The sequence below is a fragment of the Pyrgilauda ruficollis genome, unplaced genomic scaffold (genome assembly GCF_017590135.1).
Source record: "Pyrgilauda ruficollis isolate IOZ18807 unplaced genomic scaffold, ASM1759013v1 scaffold46, whole genome shotgun sequence".
Lineage (NCBI taxonomy): Eukaryota > Metazoa > Chordata > Aves > Passeriformes > Passeridae > Pyrgilauda > Pyrgilauda ruficollis.
Window position 1 is genome coordinate 4,639,851 of NW_024526155.1, and position 24,878 is coordinate 4,664,728.

The window sequence follows — 24,878 nt, forward strand, 5'->3', positions numbered from 1 at the left end:
AATTCAGCTTCAGTAGATGTGCCACTTCTGAGTAATAGCTCGTGAGTGTTCCCATGATCCACTGTCAAGACAAAGTACAGTAAATATGATAATTATGAAAACTACACTTTGCCATCCTTGATTCTTCATGAAGTTTCAATAACACAAGCTACTTTGAGAAAATTTCTGTGTATATTATTACAGAAGAACCAAAATGCAGAGCAGAATAAGGCACGGGTGAGATGTTACAGAGTACCTTGGTTTTGGAAGACAGTTTGTGTTTAAATGGGCATTTATTGGCTATATGTTCAGTCAACATTTCTAACCCCAGTCAGCTTTATTCCCTGCTTTTCTGCACAACCTTACCAACAGCTGTGGGGAGACAGTGCTGGGCAGGAGCAGCTGGGGGATTCTCACGGGGAGCTAATTAAACCAGCACTCCTGACAGAGGAATGCCTGCTAAACCAAGCCTTAAGTGTCCTCAAGCTCTGCATGGGGATACTGAGCTCTTGAGGAAGCTGAAAGTTCTTTCCACTCCTAAAGACCAAAGAGATGTTGCTCTCATTTAGGTACAGCTCTTTAACAGAAAACTTTGAGCTTCCTCCTTCTGGCTGCTCCCATGAGGGATGAGTCTTGCACCATTAAAATGGCTTCATAGTTTTGTTTCCACTCCTGTTGTCTCTTGTGCTCCCTAACACCTTTGTTTACTTGGCAATTGCAGTATCTCTTCCCAACAAGAAGTTTTTATACAGACAAAGCTTTTACTGAAGGGAGATTTAGTGCAGCCCTCTAGAAGGCTGGGGAAGTGGCCTTGACAGAGCCAAAGCTCTACCAGGATGATGAGAGGAATGTTTTGAGACCCTTTCCTGGAGCTGTTTGTGTGTTTGCATCAGCTGGCTGACTTCCAAGGAAAACTCTGAGCAGTTGTCCTGCCAGAGCAGGTGAAAGCAGAGCCATTTGCTACTGCCTAGAGGCTTTAGGGCATACATGTGTCAGGCCCATATGCTGCTTATAAATCCTGTGGGTGACCTCTTAGCATCCTTGAGCAGTGGTTTCCCTCCCCCAGCCTGTACACCCTCTCTAAGATACTCATCACAGCATATGAAAAACTCCACCTGGCTGACAACCAAGAACAATGAAGCAGTATTGTTTTTAGGCACAAAAAATAAAACTCGGCCAGTTCCTAGACAAAACAGAACATTATGTGGAAATTAATTTGGTGCTAAAGTATTTTGCTGTCTGACAACAATTTTTAGGCTTCCAAAGAGGCCCATTTGCTGAAGATTAATTGTAACTGGGGTGGGCAGGTTGAATGCTGGCCTGTGGAGTGGTGATGGAATAGAAAAGCACAGGATGTTGGGAAGAGGGGCTTCTCTGCACACTCCTCTCTTCCCCAGCAGTGATGAAGTCCCACACTTGCACCAGAATTTGTCCCCTCACTGTCCAAATCAACTTCTTGCCTTTCACAGTCATCTCGTTAGGAGCTTGTGCTCAAACTGCATCACAGTTCTTCTCACCTAAAGCTGTAATAAGTGATTTTTATTAGAGAAAACATTATCCAGGAGAGCTTACTCCAAACCTGAGCAAGCACAAACTTGCTGCTTCTAGTTAAGCTAGAAATGAGCGTGTTTGGGGTAAGGCACCTGAATTCAACTTGTCTACAAGTGCTAAAAGATGAGAACAGCATGGAAAGTGTGTAAATCCAGTGCCCAAACATTAGCAGGATCTTTTTTTAATCCCAGCACCCAGGGAGTGTCCATTGGCCATCTTTTGTTGTGCAAATAGGATGCAAAGGAGGGAAGGATCACGCCCAAAGGGTTCATAATATGTTGCACCTTTGAGCTGTTTATTTTAATAATACAGCTGTACAATCTCAGCAGCATCTCAGAATAAAATATCAACTCCTTTCATTACCAGCAAGGGTTTCATCTTGCAATGTTTAATTCAACTATTGCTGTTCCTCCTGTAAATTGTCAGTTTAATTGCCTGGTTTTAGAAATGAAAAGATTTTTGTGGCTTCAGGGCTTACCTATTGTTCCTGAACTGTATGTTATATCCAACTGAGTAGATGATAACCGTCCTGTAGGACTTGCCAATAAATGTTGTGATACCAAAGCTGAAAATACAATGCAAGTAAAAATAACTCTTTTGAGAACAGAAATCTTGAGCTTATTTTGCTGAAGGTCCTGTTCCATTGTTAATCATTGCTTGCATCTGATAACTCTTCAGGAAGTTTATGTGTCAGTGAGTTTCTTCAATTCTACAGCAAAACTATATGTTCAGAAATTGTTTTTGAAAGCAGTATTATTCAGGTTGTTTACCCATCTTAGCAAAAGTGCATTTGGTTGTGGATACAGGATGTAGCTGACTCAAATAAACTAATAAATCACAAATAAATTTGGGATGAATTTGTTTGGCTGTTAGGAGACCTGTTTGGGTAATGCAAATAATGAAACACACACACACATCTATATCCATGTCTATATCTGTATCTATGTCTATATCATCTGTATCTATATCTATATCTATATAATCTGTATCTATATCCATCTATCTATATCTATACGTGTGTGTTTATTATATTTATATATATCTATATCACATATACATATTAGAGAGATAGAGAGAGCGAGAGATCTCTAATATATATGTGTAAAAAAATAGAGCTTATTAGGTTAAAATCCAGCTGAAAAATCGTTAATTCCTACACTTGCTTTTCGTCCATCTTTACATGCAAGCACTCATGTTTTCTCTTGGCTCCCAAAGGCATTAAGACAGAGGACAGCCTGAGCCACTCGCCAGGGCAGAGCGGCTTTCTCAGCTACGGCTCCGGCTTCGGCGCGCCCGCGGCGGGACAGGCGCCCTACACCTACCAGATGCACGGTGAGTGACCAGGGCTGGGCGCTCAGGGGGTCACCTGGGTGCTCACAGGGTCACCTGGGCACTCACAGGGTCACCTGGGGCACTGCCAGCCCCACAGCCCCGTGCTGGACCCATTCCCCTCCTGCAAGTGCTGTGGAAAGCTTCTAGGTGCAGGCGGTCAGCGCAGGGAAGGAGGTAAAGTCCCTGCTTGATCTGTTTTGCTCATCAAGGCATTGATTTCTGGCTGAGGGACTGGATTTAACAGTGTTATGCCCTAGCAGAATTTCATCTATGATCAATATGAGCTTTGTCTTTCTGCAGAAATCGTGTTTTCTTTCTCGTAATTAGTTCTGTGACTGCATACCTGGGATTGTTGTGTTGGTGTGAGTTCCTGCATTCTGATGGAAGCAAAACAAAGGTGGTTTTACACTTCATGCAAACAGTCCTGTCAGTATTATGCTTCTTTCTGCCTTATGCTGACCTGAACAAACTGCTCTGTGCTTAAACTGCTGCATATTCTCCCTACTAGTATTTATTTAACAGCCTGATACTTTGATACTAAGAAAAATGAGAGTGACTCTGCTTGAGGGGAGACAAATGCACACGAGGATAAAGCTCTGCCTTGGCTTTGTTCATCCCTCTGAGATTTCCAAGGGTTGGAAAACCAAAGAGGAGTTGCATGGCATTCCCAAACTCTTACAGAAGCTGTTGAAGGGGAGAGAGATCATTTTGCTTTTTGATATTGTTGGGGGTTTTATGCAAAAGGCCCTTTTGTGACATTATATTTAGCTGTTCCCATTGCAAAACTATCTTTTAATTCTTTTAATTCTTCTCAAGACTGAAAGTGAAAGGTGAGCGTACACAACCACTTTTATTTTAAGTCTGAGACCAACTAAAATCCTAAACAGTTATGAAAACAGAGAAAGGTTTTATTCCAGATATTACCTAAGAAAGCTGAAGACTTAAGAGTTGACCCTTGGCTGAGACTTCTTGTTTTGTTAGAGCACGTTATCTCTAACACTGAGGTGGTTTTTGGGGCTTGAATACCTCATAGTACATGCTGAAGACACGTGTTGGATGTGGCACAAAAAAAAAAAAAAAAAATACCTCATAGTACATGCTGAAGACACATGTGTTGGATGTGGCACAAAAGAAAAAAAAAAAAAAAAGGAAGTCTGTGGGATTGGGGTTTTTGGTCATCTGGACTCCTACAGGTTTCACCTGTCCTACTTCCACTTGTGCTCTTTTGAGAGGGCAGACTCTTAACTTTATTAGGATTGAGGTTTTTAAGGTGTCCCCGTTGTCAAGAGGTTTAGACAAGCAAATTTTGTGCATCAGCACTTGAAAATACTGCACTTGCCAGCAGCAGTGACACAGCCATGAGCTGTACCAAGACAGGCTGAGGAGAGCTGTGTGTGTGAGCATGAACGTGCCCTAGGGCCATGCTGTGCTATTAGGTAAAATCACTTCTTTTCACATACTTATTCCAAGGAGATCCTTCCAGCCAGCTCAGTAAGCCTTTGACACAAAAGAAAACAGTTTCTGCAAGTGGCAGGTGCTTTCTCCAAGGCACAGGGAGCAGGACTAAATGTGTCTTCCTGTAAACAAATATTTCCACCCTTCCTCTGCTGGCTTGTGAGAGGAGCAGTCTGAAGCTCCCCGACTGTATGGTTTATTTACCTTGCTGAGTGCTAGTGAAAGGTTTGAGTGAGGAGCCAGGAGCCTTCCTGTGCTGAGTGCTACTGAGGAATGTGGGCTCAGGGCTTTCCCACGCCACGGCACTTGGGGGTGGGGAGGTGATGGCTGCCTGTGCCACCCCGCTCCAGGGCCACTGGCCTTTGCTGGTGATGGGCTAAACCAGCTCAAAAGGGCAAACTTTTATCGATATGTTTTTATTAAAAAGTTCAGGGGGCTTTAAGAGTCAAGTTTCTAACTCCCAGTTTAAGGACAAAATGTTTTTTGCATCCTGGGGGAAGAGAGATCGTGAAGAGGGTGATGGTCAGGGGCTCAGCAAGAAAAGGTACATCCAAGTGCTGCTCAGTTTCCTATTATCAAGTACAAGGAAAAGAAAAATTAAGATATTCTCTGCAAATATTGTAAAGAGTTAATAGCTGAGGTACATAAGTGAAGTAAGTTTGTATTGTTTGCCTCCACTGAGGACCAGCTCCCAGAGCAACATAATGATCTCATCTGTGGGTGAGGGTGGGTGGTGAGATTGCTCAGCCCTTGTGGTCCCTCCTCACTGTCCCCTCAGGTGTGAGTTACAGCAGCAAATAAGTGCCCATTGTAGGTGTTACACCACTCACCAAGGAATAGACAACCTCTTGGGTGATAAACTTGTGTCTCACAGGCTCTAGGACAAGTGCTGTCCTTCAGTAAGTGCCAGCATGGCTGGTGCTGGTTTGTTCCCTCTGGTGTTTGCTGGCAGCAGCCCGGGGTGCCTGTGAGCAGGAAATGGTACCTCTGAAGCCAGATTCTGCTCCCTGTTCAGGTCTGTTTGTTTGCAGTACAAACACAGGTGATGCAGGTGTAAAGGGGCAGCATTCAGCTTTTCATCCTGAGCTCCAGGTGTCAGTTGTATCCTGGTCCTTGAGCGAGGACAGGATCCACTAAAGAGCAAGAATGAAGATATAACATCCTTTTGGTCAGTAAGTAGTAAAGAAAAAGAGCTATTTTACAACCAGCCAGAAGGGGAAATCTATTTTCATGCTTCCCTCGCATGAAACTAAATTGATTGTGGAAGAGTTTGTTAGCCAAACAGCTAATGCAATTTGTCACACATACATACAAATATAGAAAATGAGATTAGCAAGTTCCATAGCTCATAAAAGTGACAACCCCCCCCCCCCCCCCCCAAAAAAGGGCACCCCCCCCCCCCCCCCCCCCGTATTGCAAAGGTGCTGTGGATTAAAATAAAGATTTTAATTGCCAAGTAACACTGGATATCATCAGGTTTCAAGTAACATTCAGACTGAAATTGAGTATTCATATATTTGCTCTGAAGGAGTGACTTTTTTCCTCTCTTCTTTTTCTTTTTAACCTGTGCTGTGTACAGGGTTGTTCCATGTCATTACTACACTTAGAAAATTATTTGTTTCGTAATGAAGAGATCTGAAATATGCATGTGGCCAGTCTGGGGATGGCACTCACTTTTAGAGTCATTAATCTGGAGAGGAGGTAACAGCTTGCATTAGGTTTTTGCCTTTAAAGTGGTAAATTTGTCATGCTGGGAAAGAAATGTTTCTTCAAAGTCCATTTCATTTCTTAATCAATCCTCATGTAAGTGTTCAATTACAGCACCAAATCACCAAACACCCTGGGCTTGATGTTAGAAATACATTTTTGCTTTTTTTACACATTTTTCTAAGTTTACATTTTCTGAAAATTTAGCCATTCGGTGAGTTGCTCAGACTTCTAGTAAAATTATTATTCAATGATAGAAATTGAACATGAGACACAAAGATTATGTTCTAGTTCTGCCCCCAAAAATTTACTGTCTTAACTGGCAGCTGAGGAGGCTGCTTGTTGCTGAGGGTGGGGGAGAAATCTTTGGAATATAAGGAACTTAGCATTTAGTGAGCTATGTAAAATACAAAGAGAAAATTGTGCCAGCACATTAGCTAGCCCAGAAATCCATCAGCTCTGCAGAGAGTGCAATAACAGCCAGCCTATAGAGCATTTCCTGTGGTTGCAAGAGCATGTGCTACCCCTTGATTGCACATTAGGCCATCTCTTCTCAGCTTGTCATTAATTCCTAGACAATGCCTTGCTCTTCAGCTATAATTGCTGAAATGACAGCTGGCATGAAACTATGAAGTTGCACAACAGTTAAAACTGTGGCCAAAGACCACTGTGGATGCTGTTGTTGGGCAGGAAAAGATTTGACTGCTTTTTTGGGGTTTTTTAATATCCAAATCTATCTACCCACAAAATACTTTTTACATTACAAAGGAAAAATCAGTTATGTAACTGGGATAACTTTCCTTTGCCAAGGAATTGCAGAACAGTGTTGAGCTCGGGACAGACATAAATTTGGGACCAAAGACCTATGCAGTGAAATTCTTTGCTACTGCTGAACATTTATTTTCTTTGCAGAGCCCTTCTGATGAGCTGTGAACTAGTGAATGAATAAAAATTAGCATTTCTTTTGTGCAACACTGATTTAAAATGGATTAATTATATATATATAGCTTATGTTTGTGGAATGAATTGGTTATGAATTGTTCTCCTGGCCTGTGAACAAGTAAAATCTGCATAATTAATCAATTAAAATGTTTTCTTATGCTGAAAACATTTTTATCCTTGTTGATGTCTGGATAATCTAGAATTTTTTTTCCAAGAGACGCTAGAACTTCTTGCAACTGTGTGCCAGTTTGTGTGTTAAAAAATTCAATAGGAGGTCATAAATACCAATTTTGTGTGAACAGTTACCTCTGCCTGCATGAATTTTGCAAAGGAAGTCCATGTGTAGTTTTAAACTTGATTCTTGAAGTGCTTGGTGATGAAAATAGTGATGAAATTTCAATCTACACCTGAGAAATGTGGATCACACCTTGGCATCCAGATCGTGAATCCATGTGAAGTCCCAAAAATAAAGGAAAGTGAGAGCATGTTCTCAGCAGACTGTCACTCAGATGCCTTAGATTGATAAAATTAAAACCTCAGTAGAAAAGGAGCAGCCTCTTTCAAAAGCTTCTGCTTGGCAGCTGGTTTGCATTAATTGCAGTCTCAAAGCGTGGCAGTGAAGTTGTGCTCCACTCCGTGGTGGGTTCAGCAGGGAGAGGCCTCTCTTCAGGAGGGGTCAGACCTCACTTTTTGCAGTGTAAATACAAGGTTCCTCAGAATAACAGCACAGCCTCCCTTTCAAAGATTTTTAAACACCAGGGGCTGACTGTGCTCCATTTACTTTGTTTTAAAAGGAGCTGATTTCTAGGAGAGGGGAAGTCCGTGGGAGAGGCAGAGGTGTTGACAGTGATGCACTGTAGGCTGCAAGGACCTGTGCTACTGCTGCCAAGGGGAAAGCTCTGCTCTACCTCTTGCCATTTAGTGGAAATTAAATATTAACTGGCACAGTCAAAACAGGAATCTTCTCTGAGGCAGAGCTTTTATTTTGGAGGTGTCTTGTGTCTCCTTGAGAGTTTTGCGTGACTTTGTCATCAAGCTTGCAGGGGTGGCACTGGGGAGATGGGAGCAGCTGTGACAGAGAGAAGCAGTAAGGTAGGGGCAGTAGTAAAGGGAAAATAAGGAAAATAGAGAGAAAAGTTTGTGTGGTGAGAAAGGGGGAATCTACAGAGAAGAAAGAAGTGACATTTCCTTAACATGCTGATTGACTGTCTTGGGAGCATTGGTGGAAGTCAGATAGAAATCTCAAAATGTGGATTAATGAGCAAAATCAACACAGAAAACAGTCAGAGATGTTTGGATGTCATAGAGACTTCTCTGTGGATTTTATTTTCATTGCTTCTGTAGGATATAAAAAAAATCCAAAAACATAGGATAGTAACAGCTTGGGAAATCATGAACTTGGCCTTGATTATTCAGCTTACAGTGCAATTGGCAAAGAATATGCTAAAATGTTATGGAAGCTTTGCTGAATAATTGATTCAGTTTACCTAATGATTTTGAAAATGTCTAGAAGGCAATAGAAGAACTAGTGTAAAATTACGTGTAAAAATCTGTATCAAGAAACATCATACCTGCATAGTCAAGCATTTGAAAGTTAGGAAACATCAGATTCATGATGCTGTGCAGTACTGGTACTGCTTTTGTTGTATCTTATCTCCAAGCACTGTGTGAGGTAATGCTGTGGTGGAAAAAACAGAATTCAGTCACTGGATGAGAGACTGGGATGATGTTTGTGGACAAGTTCAGCCTGACCCTGCTTGAGTCAGCACAGGCTGTGCAGCTCAGGAGCTTCTGAACTGCTCTGCTGGCAGTGGATAACACTCTTTCATGGACCTTTTTATATGTAGTTTGGATGCCCCTTCTGTTTATATTGGCAGGATTTAAACACTATTTCTGCACTGCGTCACTGTGACCTCTAGAAGTGTGAGAATACCTGCACTGTCTGAAAAGGAGCCCACTGAGTTAGCACAAAAGAGGAGGATGAAAATTTGACTTAGAAGGTCTGTAACTGGCAGATTTATTGATGCTGAGAAGTCATTACCAGGACAAGGATCGCTCTCCTGTTGTCAAGTTTCTTCCATTTTTCTCTGTTGTGGTTCTTCTCCTGGAGCCTCTGCAGCAGTGAAGCAGTGCATGGAGGCTGGAAAAGCCTCAGGACTCAGTCGAGACTTACAGGGATCCTAAGTAATGGGTCAGAGTGGAGATGTGCTGACCAGCTCCCTCTTCTCCCCTGGTATTTGGAGATTTACTTTGCTCAAAAGGAAGAGAATTGCTAAATGACACTGTGCTGACAGGGCAAGTTTCTGTCCCCAGTGGCATGACAGTAGATGTGACAAGGCTGCTTAGATTTAAGTGCTGACTTGGGAACTGGAGGTTCGTGGCCACTAATTAGCCTAGGAGGTGGCAAATCCAGATTTCCTTTATAGTGTCTTATTATCCATCAGTGAAGGATTGTGTCCAGGATGAAACTGCAGCTGGAGGAATCTTTATTCTCTGGTGTCCATGGAGTCACCCAAATAAAGTCCATTTTGTGGGTTTTTTTCAACAAGGCATTGCATAGAAACAGTCTACATCCTTGCTGTAAGGATGTTCCCTTTTTGGCCCAGAACATTCCCTTGTGATTTGTTTTTGAAGACAGTCCAGTGTGATTTCCTTCTGTAGCTGTAGCATTGTTAGATAGAAGTGGTTAAAAACACTTTCTCAGAGTACAATAAAATCTAACTGCTTTCCCATGGTTCAAATCCTGAGAGTAACTGTAAACCATCCCAGCACTTTCAACACCATTGTTGATCTGGATTGAGCTATACAGATGAGCAAGCTCAAAAGGATGGTAAAAGCCAGGCTTTTAAAGCTGCTTTGGTCATCACTTACTAAAGCTCTTTGAGGCTCTGTGGGTTGAGTGCTCCCAGGAGCAGGGGAAGAGCTTTGACTCAGAAAAGCTGAGCTGTGAAATGTGCTTTGTATCATTCAGAGTTCCTCAAACACCTGGTCAGGCTGACAGGACTGCATGGGATTGTGATGGGAGACAAATGGACTTACTTAGAATGGGTTTTGTATCTGAGAGTATCATCTGCAGGAGGTGTTCAAATGCTTTTGGGAGCAATGTCCTTTACCAGACACTGCTGATGTCAAGTGGTGTAACGTTGTAGAATAATACTTTTCATCTAGGTTAATGCAGTATGCTCTTCCCTGCACTGTCTGAGCCCTTCCAGACAGAAATACAAGACTTTTTGGGGAAGGGTTCATTACACCTAATGGCAAACAGTTGAGCAATCTGCTGCAAAGTACATATGGGTTGAGTTTTTCTTCTTCTTTAACAGGTTGGATAGTCTTGAAATGCCTCCACAGCTGACAAGCATGCAAGGTTTTATGAGTCTTCTTGCCCAGTAAATGCAGGCAGATGTTGTAGGATTTGGAACCTTACAAGGCACTAGAGTATAGCTGGTGGGAGGTAATTTTGATGAGTGCTTAACCTCTCACTAAAAGTGTAGCAGCTTGGAGAAGGCAGTATTTACTGCAGGAAACATTAGCTTGTCAGACAGCTAAAGCACTGCTAAGAACCTCTCTGAATGACCATGGAAGTCTTCAGGCAGATGTTGTTCACAGCACAGAGCAAAGCACACTGTGCAGGGAGGAGGATTGGGGCCTTTGCCTTCATCACCCACAGCCAGCAGTGTTTTCTGCAGGAAAACAGCCTGATGATGTCAGAGTGCACAAGCCATTGTGTGCAGGCTTGTAAAATACCATGCAATTCAGCTGACCCCTGCAGGCATTTATTTTATTAGTCCTAAATGGTCCTAAATCCTTTGAGAGAGCTCTCTGTGGAACCATTGTGTGTTTCATCTAAGAGTTAGAGGAAATGCTTAGGTCAGAGCTTCCTCATTCTGCTTTTTGGGATTTAAATCATGACCCAAACATACTCAGAAATGCCTGTGGTAGCCACGCTCAGTGTTGCATCTTTTCAGTGTTCCTGGGCTCACAGCTGGCTGCCCAGAGAGCTGTGATAAACACTGAAGCTGTCCCGCTGTGTTGGACCTGGCCATCTCCTCCTCTGACTCTTGGCTATTTCATTGAATGTTGGAAGTGCAAACCATCTGTTCTTCTAAATATAGCAGTTTATTCTCTTTTGAGCAGTACAGGAGGCTTGGAGAACACCTCCCTGTTGCCAGGGCCCCTCTGGCGTGTGAAAGACAGGGACACAAACCTGATTTTCAAAGCTTGCTGTGGTTTTGATCTGAGCTACACCACAGGCCCATCCTGTCTTCATAATCACCACTCCCTAAGACACCAGTATTCCTGTATCATTCTGTGCATTTATGAGCTGAAAAAAAGAATTTTTTTTTTTTAGCAATGCCAGCACTTAGTTCTGAATACACTGAAAATAACCATGAATATTCCTTTCTTTTCTTTACTTGCTCATACCTGGCAAGGAGGGGAAGAAATGCAGCCTGTACTGTAGTGACTGAAAGACAGATGTAGAGGGTGAGAAGCTGGTATGGAAGTTTTTGCAGGCCAGATCACGCACCATTGAAATGATCATTGACCATGGCATAGGCTTTTTGGGAATGCTCGAATTAAAATGGGAATGAAGGGAAAACAGCAAATGAAATCCATCTGTTTGAGAGCAGGAATAGAACATTAATCAGCTCACAAAGAGTTTTTCTGTACATGTTGCCCTTGGACACTCACATAGAGAAGGGCCACATCTACTTATCAAGGGAAAATCGTGGCACTGGCTCTGCCTGGCATGTGGATGCCTTTCATGCAGTGTCTTTCCATGAGAGTGTGTTTGTGATAGAAATACTTCACAGGAGCACTTACAGTGCCACACATCTGAAGAGCTGTTCTGCTTCAGAGTTCAGATTGTTTTATTATGAGCTAAATGTTCTTTAAGCTACCTGTGAATGAGGGCATTGTGACATTTAGCAACTGGCTTGATTGAACACAGATGTGAGCCATATTCCATATGGAGAAGATCCAAAGGGGGAGATCCTGGGCTTGTTTCTGATTTGCAGGGAGTTTGGATGCAATTACTTGGCATTGAGCTACCAAGATAGATGGAAACAAATCGCTTGCTCCCACCTCTACAGTATTGCAAATGTAAAACCAGCCTCAGTTTGAGAGTGTGTGTTGTCTTCAGGGGTCCGTGGAAAAAAGCCAATATGTGTGAAAGCAAAAGTCCTGTAGAAATAGGCAGAAGAGAGAGGGGACCACCATTCATGTACATTGCTTACCAAGGGACTTCCTAGAAGTGCCCCCTTCCACATAGCACCACTTTCAAACTTCATTCCAGTCTTCCTCTGAATATTACAAGAAGTGCTATTACTTAGGAAAGTGTTTGAGGGGAAAATGGTTACATGGGAAATAGGGCTAATTTGCAATATCTGTTGATAATTTTCCAGTTTCTTGAGTGTAAAATTTACTGATGCAAAACTGAAATTGCACCTGGCAGAATTAATTTTGTTGTGGAAGTGTTTATTTCCTACCAACAGCTTACTGAGGAAAAGCAAACATTTGGGGCTGGTTCTGGTATGTGTTCTGAACTGCTGAACTTTACAAGGCTGCTCACAGAAATTGTGACCTGCAGGCCTCATTCTCTGTTTATGGAGAGAGAGGGTTTATCTCTGGCTCCATTGCCTGTGGCACTTGTTTGTTTTCCTGCCATTTGAGCTGAGGGAGCATCATTGAAAACGTGGTCTCCAGTCTGCCCTGTGAAGTGGAACAGGGTCTGAGCTGTAATAGTTCCCAAGACAAATATTGCTGAATCTGAATCTTTAAGAACTTTCTTTTCCATGTAGATAATTGATTTTTTTTTTCCTCCTAGCTTTTCATCCTTGTTCAGCTGGGAAGAAATTCCAAGTATTTACTGACTTGGGTCTCTCCAGTGTCCTTATCTGTAATTATTCTGCTGTAACACTGAGCTGCCAAGACATCCTGAGCTTAGCAGCTCTCAAGGTGTGCTGTGGGGAGGGCATTCAAATCTCTGAATGCACTGCTGGAGGGCAAGGAAAAAGGTTGTGTTTGATCTCAGTTTAGACAAACAATGCTGAGATGGTAGTGCTCCTTGGTCAGGATACAATGACAGGAGCCAGAAGAAGAGAAAAACCTGAGGTGACATGTTGAACTTCAGTTTATAGGGAATAGCAGTCTTCAGCACTTCCACAAATATTCAAGTATGTGGGCAAAAAATCTGTCCTTCCTTTGGAAAATCCCCTGTGCAGAGGGAGCTAGCCTGCACTGGCCTCTAGGGACACCTGAACTTGGGTAGCCATAGTGTCAAAAAAATAATTTACAAAATCCCAGTGTAAAATTCACCCCACCGGGTCCAGTCACAGTGCACTGTGGGAAGCTGTGGAGTCATTCCCCATCCTCTCATCCCCACATTCCTGCCCTCTTCTCCCTGCTCACTTACCTGTGTGTGCATGGACACGCTCGCTCCTCACAGCTGGTACAGAGTTCTGAGTAAGTTCTTTAATCCAGCTGTGTGAATCCCTCCTTTCCTCACTCTCTCTGACTGTTTGGAAACCAGGAAGCTGCAGTATCATGTGCAGGTAGCACAGCAATAAACATGTTCTCATCACAATTTACACATAAAGCGTGAGTCCCTCGAGGTAACTCATCCCCCTCTTGACAGCTTTAATAAAGGATGATGGATTGTTTCTAAATGACAGTTTAGGAAAATCAAAAATTCCCCCCTGTATTGTTTCGAGCTCTGGTGTACAAGAGCTGTTTTGTCTTCTGTGGAAGTTGTTTTTGCCTGTAAGCACTGGGGCTCTATTACTCTCCTTCAGAGTGGTGAGAAATGCTGCTACCACAGGAATATATTGCTACTGCTGCATCCCTGGGACTTTTGGCAAGCCTGCAGAAGCCTGTCACGGGTGGGAAGTGGGGAAATGCCAGGAGCTGGATGTGTTGCTGTCTCTGGGATGCTGCTCTGGGCAGTCTCCCCATGTGGGTTGTTGGAAGCAGGAGGGGTTGGACACTGATCCACCCAGAGCTGCCTCCAAGGCAGGAATGCCAGGAGAAGGCATCTCCAAGCCCACCTGCACTGGCTCAGCTCCCAGCAGCACATTCTGGGCCTGGGGGAGACCCAGGCCTCCAGGTACCTGGCAGTCACCTGCACTCTGTTTTCTTCCTCTCTGCTATTTTCTTTTTAAAGCCACATGTGGCAACAAATTAGTTCAGGAGGGCAGAGTCCTCTCGTTTCTTTTTGGCTTGAGGTTTATTTCTCAGTGCATGTGCTTTGTATCTGTACTTGGCAGAGTGGAGTTTGTTCAGCTGTCCATTCCCCAGCTAATCTGGTGTCCTAAAATAAAAACAAGCAAGTGGAACCTCGGAGGATGGTTGCCACATGAAGACGTGCAGAGTGTCATATGGTTAAAACAGCACTGCTCAAAGTCATTCACATGGTGAGAAGCCAGATGAGAAAGAAAGGCCAAAGGTCTGATTAGGCTCGGTCTGGTGGTACATTGAGGTGACAGAATGAAGCCAAGATGAGCCCAGTGCAGCCAGGCAGCACCAAAATCATACCTCTCTGACACACCATGTGAAATGGAAAATGCTGAAATCAAAACCAGCATAGAGTGAGGTTAAATCAAGGCTAAAACTTGATAGGGGAGGAGAGCTTATGGCTCTGCTACTCTGGCCTGATGGGAGGCAAAGATAGACCAGTCCTGTAGATCTTACCTAGACATTTACTTCTCCAAACAAAATCTTTGTGGTGGTGCTTCCTCCAGCTGAGGGAGCCTGGCTGAACATCAGCTGCTTTGCTTGGGAAAGAACCATGCCCATCCTTTCTCTTCCTGATATCCCAGGAGGAAGAAATATTTTTGCTCCTTGCTGTCCCAGAAATCTCAGCAATATTGTTCTCACATTGGGAATAGCAAGATTTTTCTTCTGAAAACTTCTGGGTACCTGATCAATTAGGACAGATGCCAGGATACCCATGCATGAAACAGCACATGTGGGAGAGTGTGTGTGTAATCTGAGGGGTTTCCTACAGGAGGAGAAGATAAAAAATACTATTCCATTCCTTATTGTAAAAAAAAGTAACTGAATTTTAGATCTGGGCTGAATCCTTGTGTTCCAGCTGTGTTTCCCAGCCCAGTAATCAGTGTTTTAGTGCATGTAATGAATGCCTTTCAGTCAGTAAACCCCAGTAACAGCCCAAAGTTTTTACAGCCTCAGATTTGTGCCATACTTTTTTTGTAGTGAGCTGGTACTTTACTTCCTGTTGGAAATTACTTGAATTAACATACCCTGTTACACTGATTGCTGGTGTATTTTATGACTGTTACACTCTTTCCCTCAGGCACAACAGGGATTTACCAGGGAGCCAATGGCCTGACAAATTCTGCAGGATTCAGTGCTGTGCATCAGGTATGGTTCAGCACCTATTGCTGGCAACCTTATCACTTATTTTAAACCACTTGGAAGATTTATAGATCAGATAGATTATTTTTGTGTTCACATATATTTAAGGAAGGTGTTGCTTTGTGTTTTGCTGAGCACCATTCTGCTCTGCTCCTGGAGCCTGTCTGTTTGCTGGACTTCAGGATATCCTGGTTAATTTTATGATGTGTCTCAGTCCACACATACAGAGTGCAGTCCTTGCAGGAGCAGGGTGCCCTGGCAGTCTCTGACTTGCTGCTGTAGCAGTGCCAAGAATTTCCTCATTCTTCTGCCATTTTACAACTCTCAGCTGTGCTGTGCATCCTCTCCAGAGGGGATGGCTTCTAGAGTCCTGTCATCTCTGTGCTGGCACTGTGCAGTAAGTGTGAACAATCTGAGAGAGGCCTTGGCAGCTCCTGGTGGATGTTGAGCCATCTGAGCTGTCTGTGCACTTCCCTCTTTGAGAGCACACCTGTCCGTGGGCTCCATGCCTCAGATACCTTGGTAAATGTGTGTGTATAAATAAAACACAAGACAGATGTTTTCCAGTAGCAAATGGCTCTTCTTGTTTGGAGCAAACAAATGAGTACACTGTCCCAGAAAATGTGTTTTGGTTGGCCAGTAATGTCAGTTCCTTGTTTGTTGGGTGATTGTTTACTTGTATTTTTAATGGCAACAGTGGGCAATTTCTTTGTTGCTGCAGTTTGGGCTTAAAACATCAGCATTACTGACAGAAGTGCATTTGATTGAAGTATGGAGGTTGCCTAAACAGGGGGGGAAAGTTGGGCTTTTTTCATTATTTTGTAATCTTCTGTAGGAGAAAACAATGAAATTATCTCATTTCTTTTTCAGTCTAATTGTTCTTATGACAATTTGAGTCTTTGTTCTTGAGAGCTCCCTGGTGACTGAAAGTTAATGAAATAGCTGTCACAGACAAAGATGTAAGCTGTTAAGGAGGAAAGTGCTTTTAGTCTTTCTAAAGACTATTTATTATTTAATTTTATTTAATACCAGAGGCTAATTATAATTTCTGAGGAAATAAAAGCCTTCTGCTCAAAGACAATGCACAGAGCATGAACACAGTTCTCTGTCTGGAAAAGCAAATTCAGTGGACAATGACAGGAGTTGCAATTAAAACAATAAAGAAACAGACCTTTTATGCTTTGATTGTTCAGAGATGCATTTTATAATGTTTTCTAGTGTCCTGCTTTTCATAATACACCCACCAACCATCCAAGGATAATGGTATGGGGTTTCTCTGAGTGCCTTAAAATCAAGGCAAAGAGTTTTGTGATACCTCAGCTCCCCAAGGTCACTTGCACCTCATATTTTTACTTAATTTTTCTGTAGGTGGGCAAGAACACTCAGGCATTTATTCATTGCTGAGATAGTTGGGCAGACTGTTGTGAGCATTGCTACAAAAATTGCTATTTTTTTAGCCTAACAGCTGATCAGAAGATGTTGCTGATCATGGGAAAATGTAACCTGTTTTGCTCCTTCCCTCACTCACTTATTCATTCTGCTCTTGCAATTTCTTAGGTATTTTATTGTTTGCAAAGGTTATGTGTTCCATCATGGCCCTTTTCTGAAAGCCACCCTACTTCACTCTTGCATTAAATTGTTGAACTCTGTAATACAAAATGTGTCAGCATTGATAACTGAAATCCTATCAAAAACCCCAGAACCTGCCAGATTTCTGACCTCTTGTTGGATAGTCTATCATAATAAAATAGGAGCATATTTGTGAGAAGCAGAAATGTAATTTCCTAGTGAGTGCAGTTCTTCAGTGGAATATTCCCAAGCCGTGACTTGCTGCGTGCACAAGCAACACAGCTTTTGTGGTGGCTTACTTGTTTGTAAGATAAAACCAGATACATGCCAGTTAGATGTTTCTTTTTCTCCCTCCAAGGAATATTCCTCGTATCCCAGCTTCCCTCAGAGCCAGTACTCTCAGTATTACAGCTCGTCCTACAGCTCCCCGTACGTGTCTGCCAACAGCATCAGCCCCTCGGCCATCCCCACCTCCACCTACTCCCTGCAGGAGTCTTCCCACAACATCACCAGCCAGAGCACAGAATCACTCTCTGGTAGGTGCCTCTCTTGTGCTCCCAGCCTGGCAGCCTCAGCCATCTGGAGACATAAACGCTATCCTCTTCTTGTTGGAGTTTTTTATAAAATACGTATTGATAACTCAGATTTTCTAGCACTGAACAGTTCTTACACGGGTTTGGGAAGAGATTGGAATGTCCAAGCTCTCTAAAACCATCCTGTGTTGGTTTTGTGAGTATATGAGGTTTGATCTCCTCTAAGGTAGTACAGGAAATGAGACAATGACAATGACATACCAACCCCAGAGCAGCACTGAGGGCTGACATGGATGGCAATGAATTCAAAACAAACAGCCGTGCTCTGAAAAATTCTCAGGTTCCTCAGTGTCTGATGACTTCTTAGCCCATATCTTTGTCAAGGATTATATTCACTTCTTACAACAACATGTAATATTGTGCATTCATAACAACATCAAGAGAAAGTCCCTCTTTAAAAAATCTACACAAACTGTGTGTTTAATATGAAAGTTCAAGATGAATTCCACGCCAAAAAAAAGCTTCAAAATTTGTGTCCTCTCTGAATGCCTAATTTTTAAAGTTTCAAAGCTTAAGTAGTTTATGGAATTACTGGTGGATTATGATCCCCCAGTGTCCTGTTCAAGAGCAATCTTCAGATATCACTTCCCTGCTAGTTTTCATTGGCGTGCAATAACATTTATATAAAACACCACACAATTTGTGGATGATCACAGTACACACCCACTGAAGGTCTGCTGACTTAAAAAACAAATCTGAACATCTGTGGTTGCTCTAAAAGGAAAATAAACTAGTATTGTTATTTAAAAAGGAGTGATCACAGACTGCTCTAAAAGCAGTTGGAGGATTTTCAGTTCCTTAGATCTTATCTCAGCCTTTTTGAGAAAGGATAATTTCTAAAAGGCTTCCTAGGCACAATCCCAGCTTCTCTGAAGAAGAGTATGGTTATTCTAGGAAGTTGCAGAGGCCACATCTTAGCAAGGTGTAAAGAAAAATATGTTTGAAAAGGATTTGTAATGTAAGGTGAGTGAAATCCAGACAGATCTGTGAAACTCAAGCCAATCAAAACAGATACTTTATACATGGGAAGTTTGCTTTTGACTGTGTCTTCTCAGTTATTTCTAAAATATTATCCTCTGAGAAATGGGGTAAGGCTCAACAGGTTAGTTCTGTGTTTTTAAATATAAGTTGATGTTGAAAGTATAGTTTCAATAATTCACATTCATTAAATTAAAAAAAAGTTTTTTGAGAAAATATTTCAGAAGTGTAATTGGTCTTGGATTCTGTTTCTACTGCCTTTCTAATTTCTGTCTTTGAAAAGAATGGGGGGGGAGTAAATTTCCAAAGGTTTTTTCTTTCTAGTGAAAATTTTGATAAGGTTTTTTGAAGTGACATGTCCTTTTTAAAACTTATATATGCAGTTTTGGTAATTCTTGAAATTGTTTTAACAAATCTTAGGAATTAAAACTTGCTTGTCATACACTGTTAGCTATTGGTGTGAAAAGAATAAGATTTTCTCATGGTGTTTTCACAGTGTTTCTGTTGCTTTTCAGTAAAAAGTTTCATGCTCTAAATACAGTGACGCAATGCAAAATTTAGGTTTGCAATGGAATTTCTTTCTCCTAATAGGGGAATATTCAACAACACCAGCAAAAGATGTGGAGACAGACAGACATCACAGAGGGTCAGATGGCAAGGTACGAGCCCGGTCAAAAAGAAGCAACGACCCTTCCCCTACTGCTGACAGTGAGATTGAGGTAATAACTTCAATTTATATTCCTTTGGTACATCCAGCAAAGATGAGCAGTTGCCTCTGTTAGCAAATCTGAGAGACAGAACAAAATTAGTAATACAACTGGAACCTGCAGGCACGAGTAGTAAAAACAATTGCTCAATTTCTGTGTTACCAACATCTCAAACTATTCTTCATATGTACCCTTTTTTTTTCCTTTGGGTTTTTTGTATGTCTGATGTTTTGCTCCCCTGACTTGATAGGCAACAGGGGATTTCTGTGGTTGTTAGGAGAGCAGGCTCTTGGGATGGCAGTTCCAAAATTCCTGATGTTTCATTTTGCCTGCTTTCACAACATCCAGTCAGTGCTCCAAATGGCTTGAGATCTTAAAAATCTGTAGTCCAACAGGACATATTTCCTGACTGAACCTGTTCTTGCAGTTGCTTAATATGTAACTATATTTCTTTTTTCCACCCCATCTGTCATCACAGCGTGTGTTTGTATGGGATTTGGATGAGACGATAATTATTTTTCACTCCTTACTCACGGGAACCTTTGCATCCAGATATGGGAAGGTAAAATTTAATTTTTTTAGCATTACTGCTTGTCCAGCCAAATTGCGTCGGGAACTGTGGGGGCAGCTAATGAGCTAGCTTTTCAAACAGATGCTGCCTGTTTTATTCAGACATATTTGTATAAACGTGTCCTGTGGTATTTCCTCCGAACATGTGAAAATTTAATTTAGCTCCCTTTCATGTTGCAAGTAGCCCCTTGTTTTTCCAAAGCTGCTGTTGTTCAGCTGCCACTTGCTGGGATGTTCTTCCAGTGTCTGTTGTCTGCAAGAGAGGGCATCCAGCAGCCAGACTCTATTAACTCCAGCCTGAATAAGCTAACACTTTTTTTTGTTAGACCAGTGTTTTCTTACAAATCTCAGACAATTTTTTAAGAGAGATTTTGTGTTCCTCTGTCTGGGTTGCCATGAAGAACTGGCTGTGCTTCCCACATTGCTGCCGAAGCTCACATTTCTAAGGGGGCTTCAGAAACATATTTAGCTGTACTTTAGATACCTACCCTCTTTGAAATACAGGCAATTCCATTTTTTTAGATAACTGTGGCTGAGCAGCCTGAACTTGGCTGCTAAGGAGAAAACATTGGTTCTGATTTAGTACCATGTGCTTCAATTTCTTCCTGAGGCAGCTTTTTATGATAAACACCTAAGTCACTTTGAATTACAGAATGTCAAGCACTTTTAAATGGGTAGGAAAAAAGACAATATCATTACCTAATTAAAGGTGGATGACATAGTTGGCAGCTGTTTCCACACATGGCTTTGAGCACTCAGCTTCATCAGGAGACTGGAAAATAACCCAGCTTCTCTCCAGAAAGCAGAAATATGGTTTGACATCATTTCATGGCTTTACCAGCTGTACTTTTTTATGATGGTTATAACAAGCTGAATGTGTAATTAGTAAGATAGATTTATTGTTCACTGTTAGATGTGCACAGTTGTAAAGGATATAAAATGGTGTTTGTGGTGTGGAAGTCTACTGCAGCACTTGGAATGCTGCTAACACTTTTAGCAGCACCCTCTGAAAACCAAGCACGTGTTTCCAAGCAGGGACTTACCCAGAGCCATGCTGTACGAGGTAATTGAAGTGGTGACTTTTCCCAGAGAACATAATGAACGAGGTGTGCGTGTGTAAGCTCAGACCTACTGCCTACAAACACCAGAATTAGGCAGGATCAGGAAACAAACTCAGGGTGTGCAGATCTGCTCTGTGGTCGAGCTCAGCCTTGGGCAGGGGCTGCTGAATTCATGTGGAGAATTCCCTTAACGGGCTGGCTTTGTCCTAGCACAGAACCTCTGAAGCAGATGCCTTCACCTGCTGCCTCCTGCCCATGTTTAGAGGGTGTAGAGTTGGAATCTGCTGTGTGGGGGCTTCTGTTGGCTGTTTCCTTTATTCTAATTCAGTGAATGATATAAACAGGAATGTTGTTTTGGAAGAATCAATCACCTTCTCTATTGAGTTACGATGGGTTCCTTGAGAAACTTCTCTAGAAGGACTTTTTTCTTTGCAGTTCTTCATTTGTTTCATCAGTGTTAAATTCCTCAGGACTCTCCTGTAAGGGAAATGGTTTATAATACTTATAAAACTATTATAGGCTGCTGGCTTGATCCAAAGACAACCAGAGGCTTTGGTGGGCTTTGGAACAGACCTTAAACCAAGAGGGAAATACAGCACACTCAGACAGGCTGTCCTGGGAACTGTTAAATAGTAGCACAATTCAAAACTATCAAGTACAAGTGAAGCAGCCAGAGGTTAATAGTTTCAGAATATCTTACTTCAGTAGTGTAGGAAGTGTTAATCTCCAAGTAAATTAAGTATCAAAACCAAAATTCTCCATAAAAGAATTCACATGCCTGTAATTAGACATGCATATGCTTATAATTAAATCTCACGCATGGAGATCTTGGTTCACTCTGTCTTCCTCCAGAAAAGGTGTGAGTTTATGTGGTCCTGACCATTCCCTGGCCAACATTTATCTCCCAGTATCATCCTGTCTGTTGCACTAGTGGAGCTGCAGGTGCTCAAAGAATTATTCTGAAAAGTTGTCCAAGCTGAATAATAACACTTCTTTCTGAGGTGATATTTCTTGAAAGATGGAGGAGGAGCACCAACCACAGCTTCAGAGATTTGGGTCTAAATTCCTGTGTTCTTTAGATACTTAATCACAAATGGTTGTGCCTGTTGCCCCTTCCTTGGTGATGGCAGCAACAGGCAGCTGTCCAAAATATGAGGTAAAAAAGAAAAAAATAGGAGAAAGAACTCACAAAAAGTCATGTTATTAATGATTAATGCTTCAATGCATATTTTCTGACCTGACTTCATGGGAAAATTTTGTTTGTTTTCTTTGTGGCTCTTAACATACATATGGCCTCCTCAGGGCATTGAGAGTTACTCTCAGGTGTTTAGAAAATACTCTACCCACAGCACCAATAGCACTTAAAACATAAAATGTACTGAAAGTTGAAGCATGAATGAATAGCCCAGCCTAGGCTGCTCCTTTTTTGTCCTCTCTTCCCTAACCCTTTGCTGTCGCCCCTGGATTGCAGAGTCATCAGAAATTTGGTCTTCATTTCTTTGCCATAGGGTGACAAGAAAAGGCAACTCCCCAAAAGTTCCAGAGGCAGGTAACCCTGGGTATTATGTTCAGGAGGGTTTATAAAACCTGTTCTGCAGGTTTCTGATCACTGAATGGGTGCAGAATATTTGTCATTTGCCTACAGACCTCAGTAAATGTAGACCCTTGTGGCTTTTTGTGGTGTGCATGGAGCCTTTTTAATCCCCTAGGTGTGTGTATGGAGCTGCTGCTCCATGGGGAGATGGCTGCAGGCTTGGCCATGCCAGAAAAGGTTTGTCCCCAGATCATTGACTGAACATAGTGGGGAAAATTGGCTCAAAATCCATGACAGTGCTGCTGGGCTTTCACAGGAGTTGGGTAAAAGTCAGGGGGCTTGTTTGACAAGCAAGGTGAGCACAGAAAGACTTGTTTGGTGGTAGTAATTCAGAAATAATATGAGGAGATTTCATGCAGTCCTGTGCCAAAAATAATCATGACTCTCTTCCTCTTTTCCCAACTGGGATTTTTGCAAGCTTGTTCCATAACCTGTGTTGTCTAAGCTTTAAAATTTCTCAGACTGAAAGACATGCAGAAACTTTTGTTCAAGTATTATACTGCAGTTTCATTCTCATGCTTTTCTAAGGACTGGTATCAAGGAAAAAAGAGAGCAGTGGGTGTGTTGTTCTACCTAATTTGAGGGAGCTCTGTGAAGCCAATACCATTTCTTAGTATTTTGTATTGTTCCAAGAATGTGTATTCTTGTTCTGTGTTGCATCCCCACTTCTTGGGATTGAAGTGTCCAAGTGACTTGTGAGTAACGTAAAAACTGGAGTTAAAACTCATCTTTATATGCAAGATACTGCAAATTCCTGGAATCAAATGACAAGGATTTTATTTTAGTCTGGGCTTAGAGACTTGAACACATAGGACAGCCTAAATACTTGAATTGTGTTGGATCTTTATCAGCACTTTGACAGTGCCTGCTGATACCTGTTTGGCTCCATAAAATTCCCTGCAAGAGCCATACAATTTCTGAGATTGTTCAGCAGCTGGAATTAGCTCAAACTAAGAAAAAAACATACTGCAAAAATGTGTAAAGCACATTATGTCCTGGTTTAAAATCATGCAAAGCCATGCTCTGGGTGTTGGCTGACCTGCAGTGGAAGGGGTGTAGCTCCCCTGTGTGACTCTGGCCCTGGAGCTGGGGCTCTGTGGTTGCTTTACCTGGAGAAGCCACTCTGCATTCACTGAGGGCTTGCAGTCTGCCTCAGAGTTGCTTGCTTGAAGCAGAGGCTGCTTTTCTGTGACTGCCACATTTTTTTAATGCTTTTGTGTTTCAGAAGTGGCAGCATGAGGTTTACTCAAGCCGTGAGCAGACAGGTGTGGGGGAGACAGGAGGTGCCCTCAGCTTTCCAGCCTGTGCAAACATGGGCTTGGCCTCCCTGATGAGAGAATTCCAGTCACCCAGGAGAGGTCCACCAATCATAGCAGGACCTTTTGGAGAAAGTAGCAAAAGTTTCTGCTTGGCCCAGTTGAGGACAGGACATAAATATGATTTTCTAGCTTTGGAACAAATGTTATAGCTGCTCTATGCTGGCTGTGAACTGGACTGTCTTGTTCTCACCAAAAATGATGTTGTGGATCTAAGAAACCTTATTCCTCAAAAGTTTTTTCACTGGCTGTTACATGTTCTTATGAAAAGTTTTCCTTTGAATGAATTATAATTTCCAACTTAAAAAAAAAAGTCATTGAAAAGTTCCTCCTTGACTCTACTTGAGATCCTTGTAAAACCCTAGGTTTGATTTTTTAATTTCTTTCTTTCCCCCCCTTCCCTGGTTTCACTGAATGCTTCAAGTAGCTTGTGCTTTCCCCTGCTTTGTTCTCTCCCAGGACCCTAAAGCCAGGACCTGATTGAAACACCATGGGGATTTAATCAAATCTGCTGGTGATTCATGCTCCTAATGGCCGAGCCTGTCCTTTACTACTTTACAAACTGAGAAGGAATAAAACCCCATTTTATTGCTCGGCTGTTAAAAACTATTTGTAGAAGTTGCTAAGGTTCAAATCAAAAGGGGCCTCCCCTGAGAACTATTAGTTAATTCTGAGTGCCAGGGCATCGCTTTTTTCCCCTTCTCTCGCTTGAGATGTGGCCTTATATCATGACTGCTGTTCAAACATCTGAGAGTTTTCCATTCCTTTGACAAACATGAGCCAAAGTGCTTAAGGACATCTGTTTATTTTATTTCTTTAATGAGAAAACCTTCCAATTTCTTACTGGCTCAGCTGTGTTTATTTACATTTTGTTAGTCATATGTGTGGGGCACCTTGGGACGTTAAAAACCTGCAGAGGCCTATGCTGAGGGCTGCTAGCAGCCATCCTGGGCAGAAAGGCAGAATGAGCCCTTCCTAAGGAAAACACAGCCCTTGGAACTCCATAAAATAGATTTTCAAAACAAATAGAGCCTAATTCACTCAGTAGATCATGGATTAAGTCAAGATGAATACAATTTGGAAAGGATTTTCTGAGGAAGTTGGAGATTTTTTTACCCACTGGAGGCTAAACCTTGTGTTTAATGCCTTTT

General features: G+C 42.1%; 1 protein-coding gene across 4 annotated transcripts in view; it reads left to right on the plus strand.

The window, feature by feature from the left end:
* The window catches only part of EYA2 (EYA transcriptional coactivator and phosphatase 2), an 82,191-nt gene that overhangs the window by 36,675 nt on the left and 20,638 nt on the right, over positions 1-24,878 (plus strand). For 3 of the 4 annotated variants that reach the window (XM_041478825.1, XM_041478826.1, XM_041478828.1), the window contains 5 exons: positions 2,746-2,862; positions 15,278-15,345; positions 17,267-17,444; positions 19,071-19,198; positions 19,665-19,748. In XM_041478825.1, coding sequence (XP_041334759.1) covers positions 2,746-2,862; positions 15,278-15,345; positions 17,267-17,444; positions 19,071-19,198; positions 19,665-19,748 — 575 coding nt within the window. The remainder of the gene's footprint in view (positions 1-2,745; positions 2,863-15,277; positions 15,346-17,266; positions 17,445-19,070; positions 19,199-19,664; positions 19,749-24,878) is intronic. The other variant, XM_041478827.1, reaches the window with a different exon arrangement.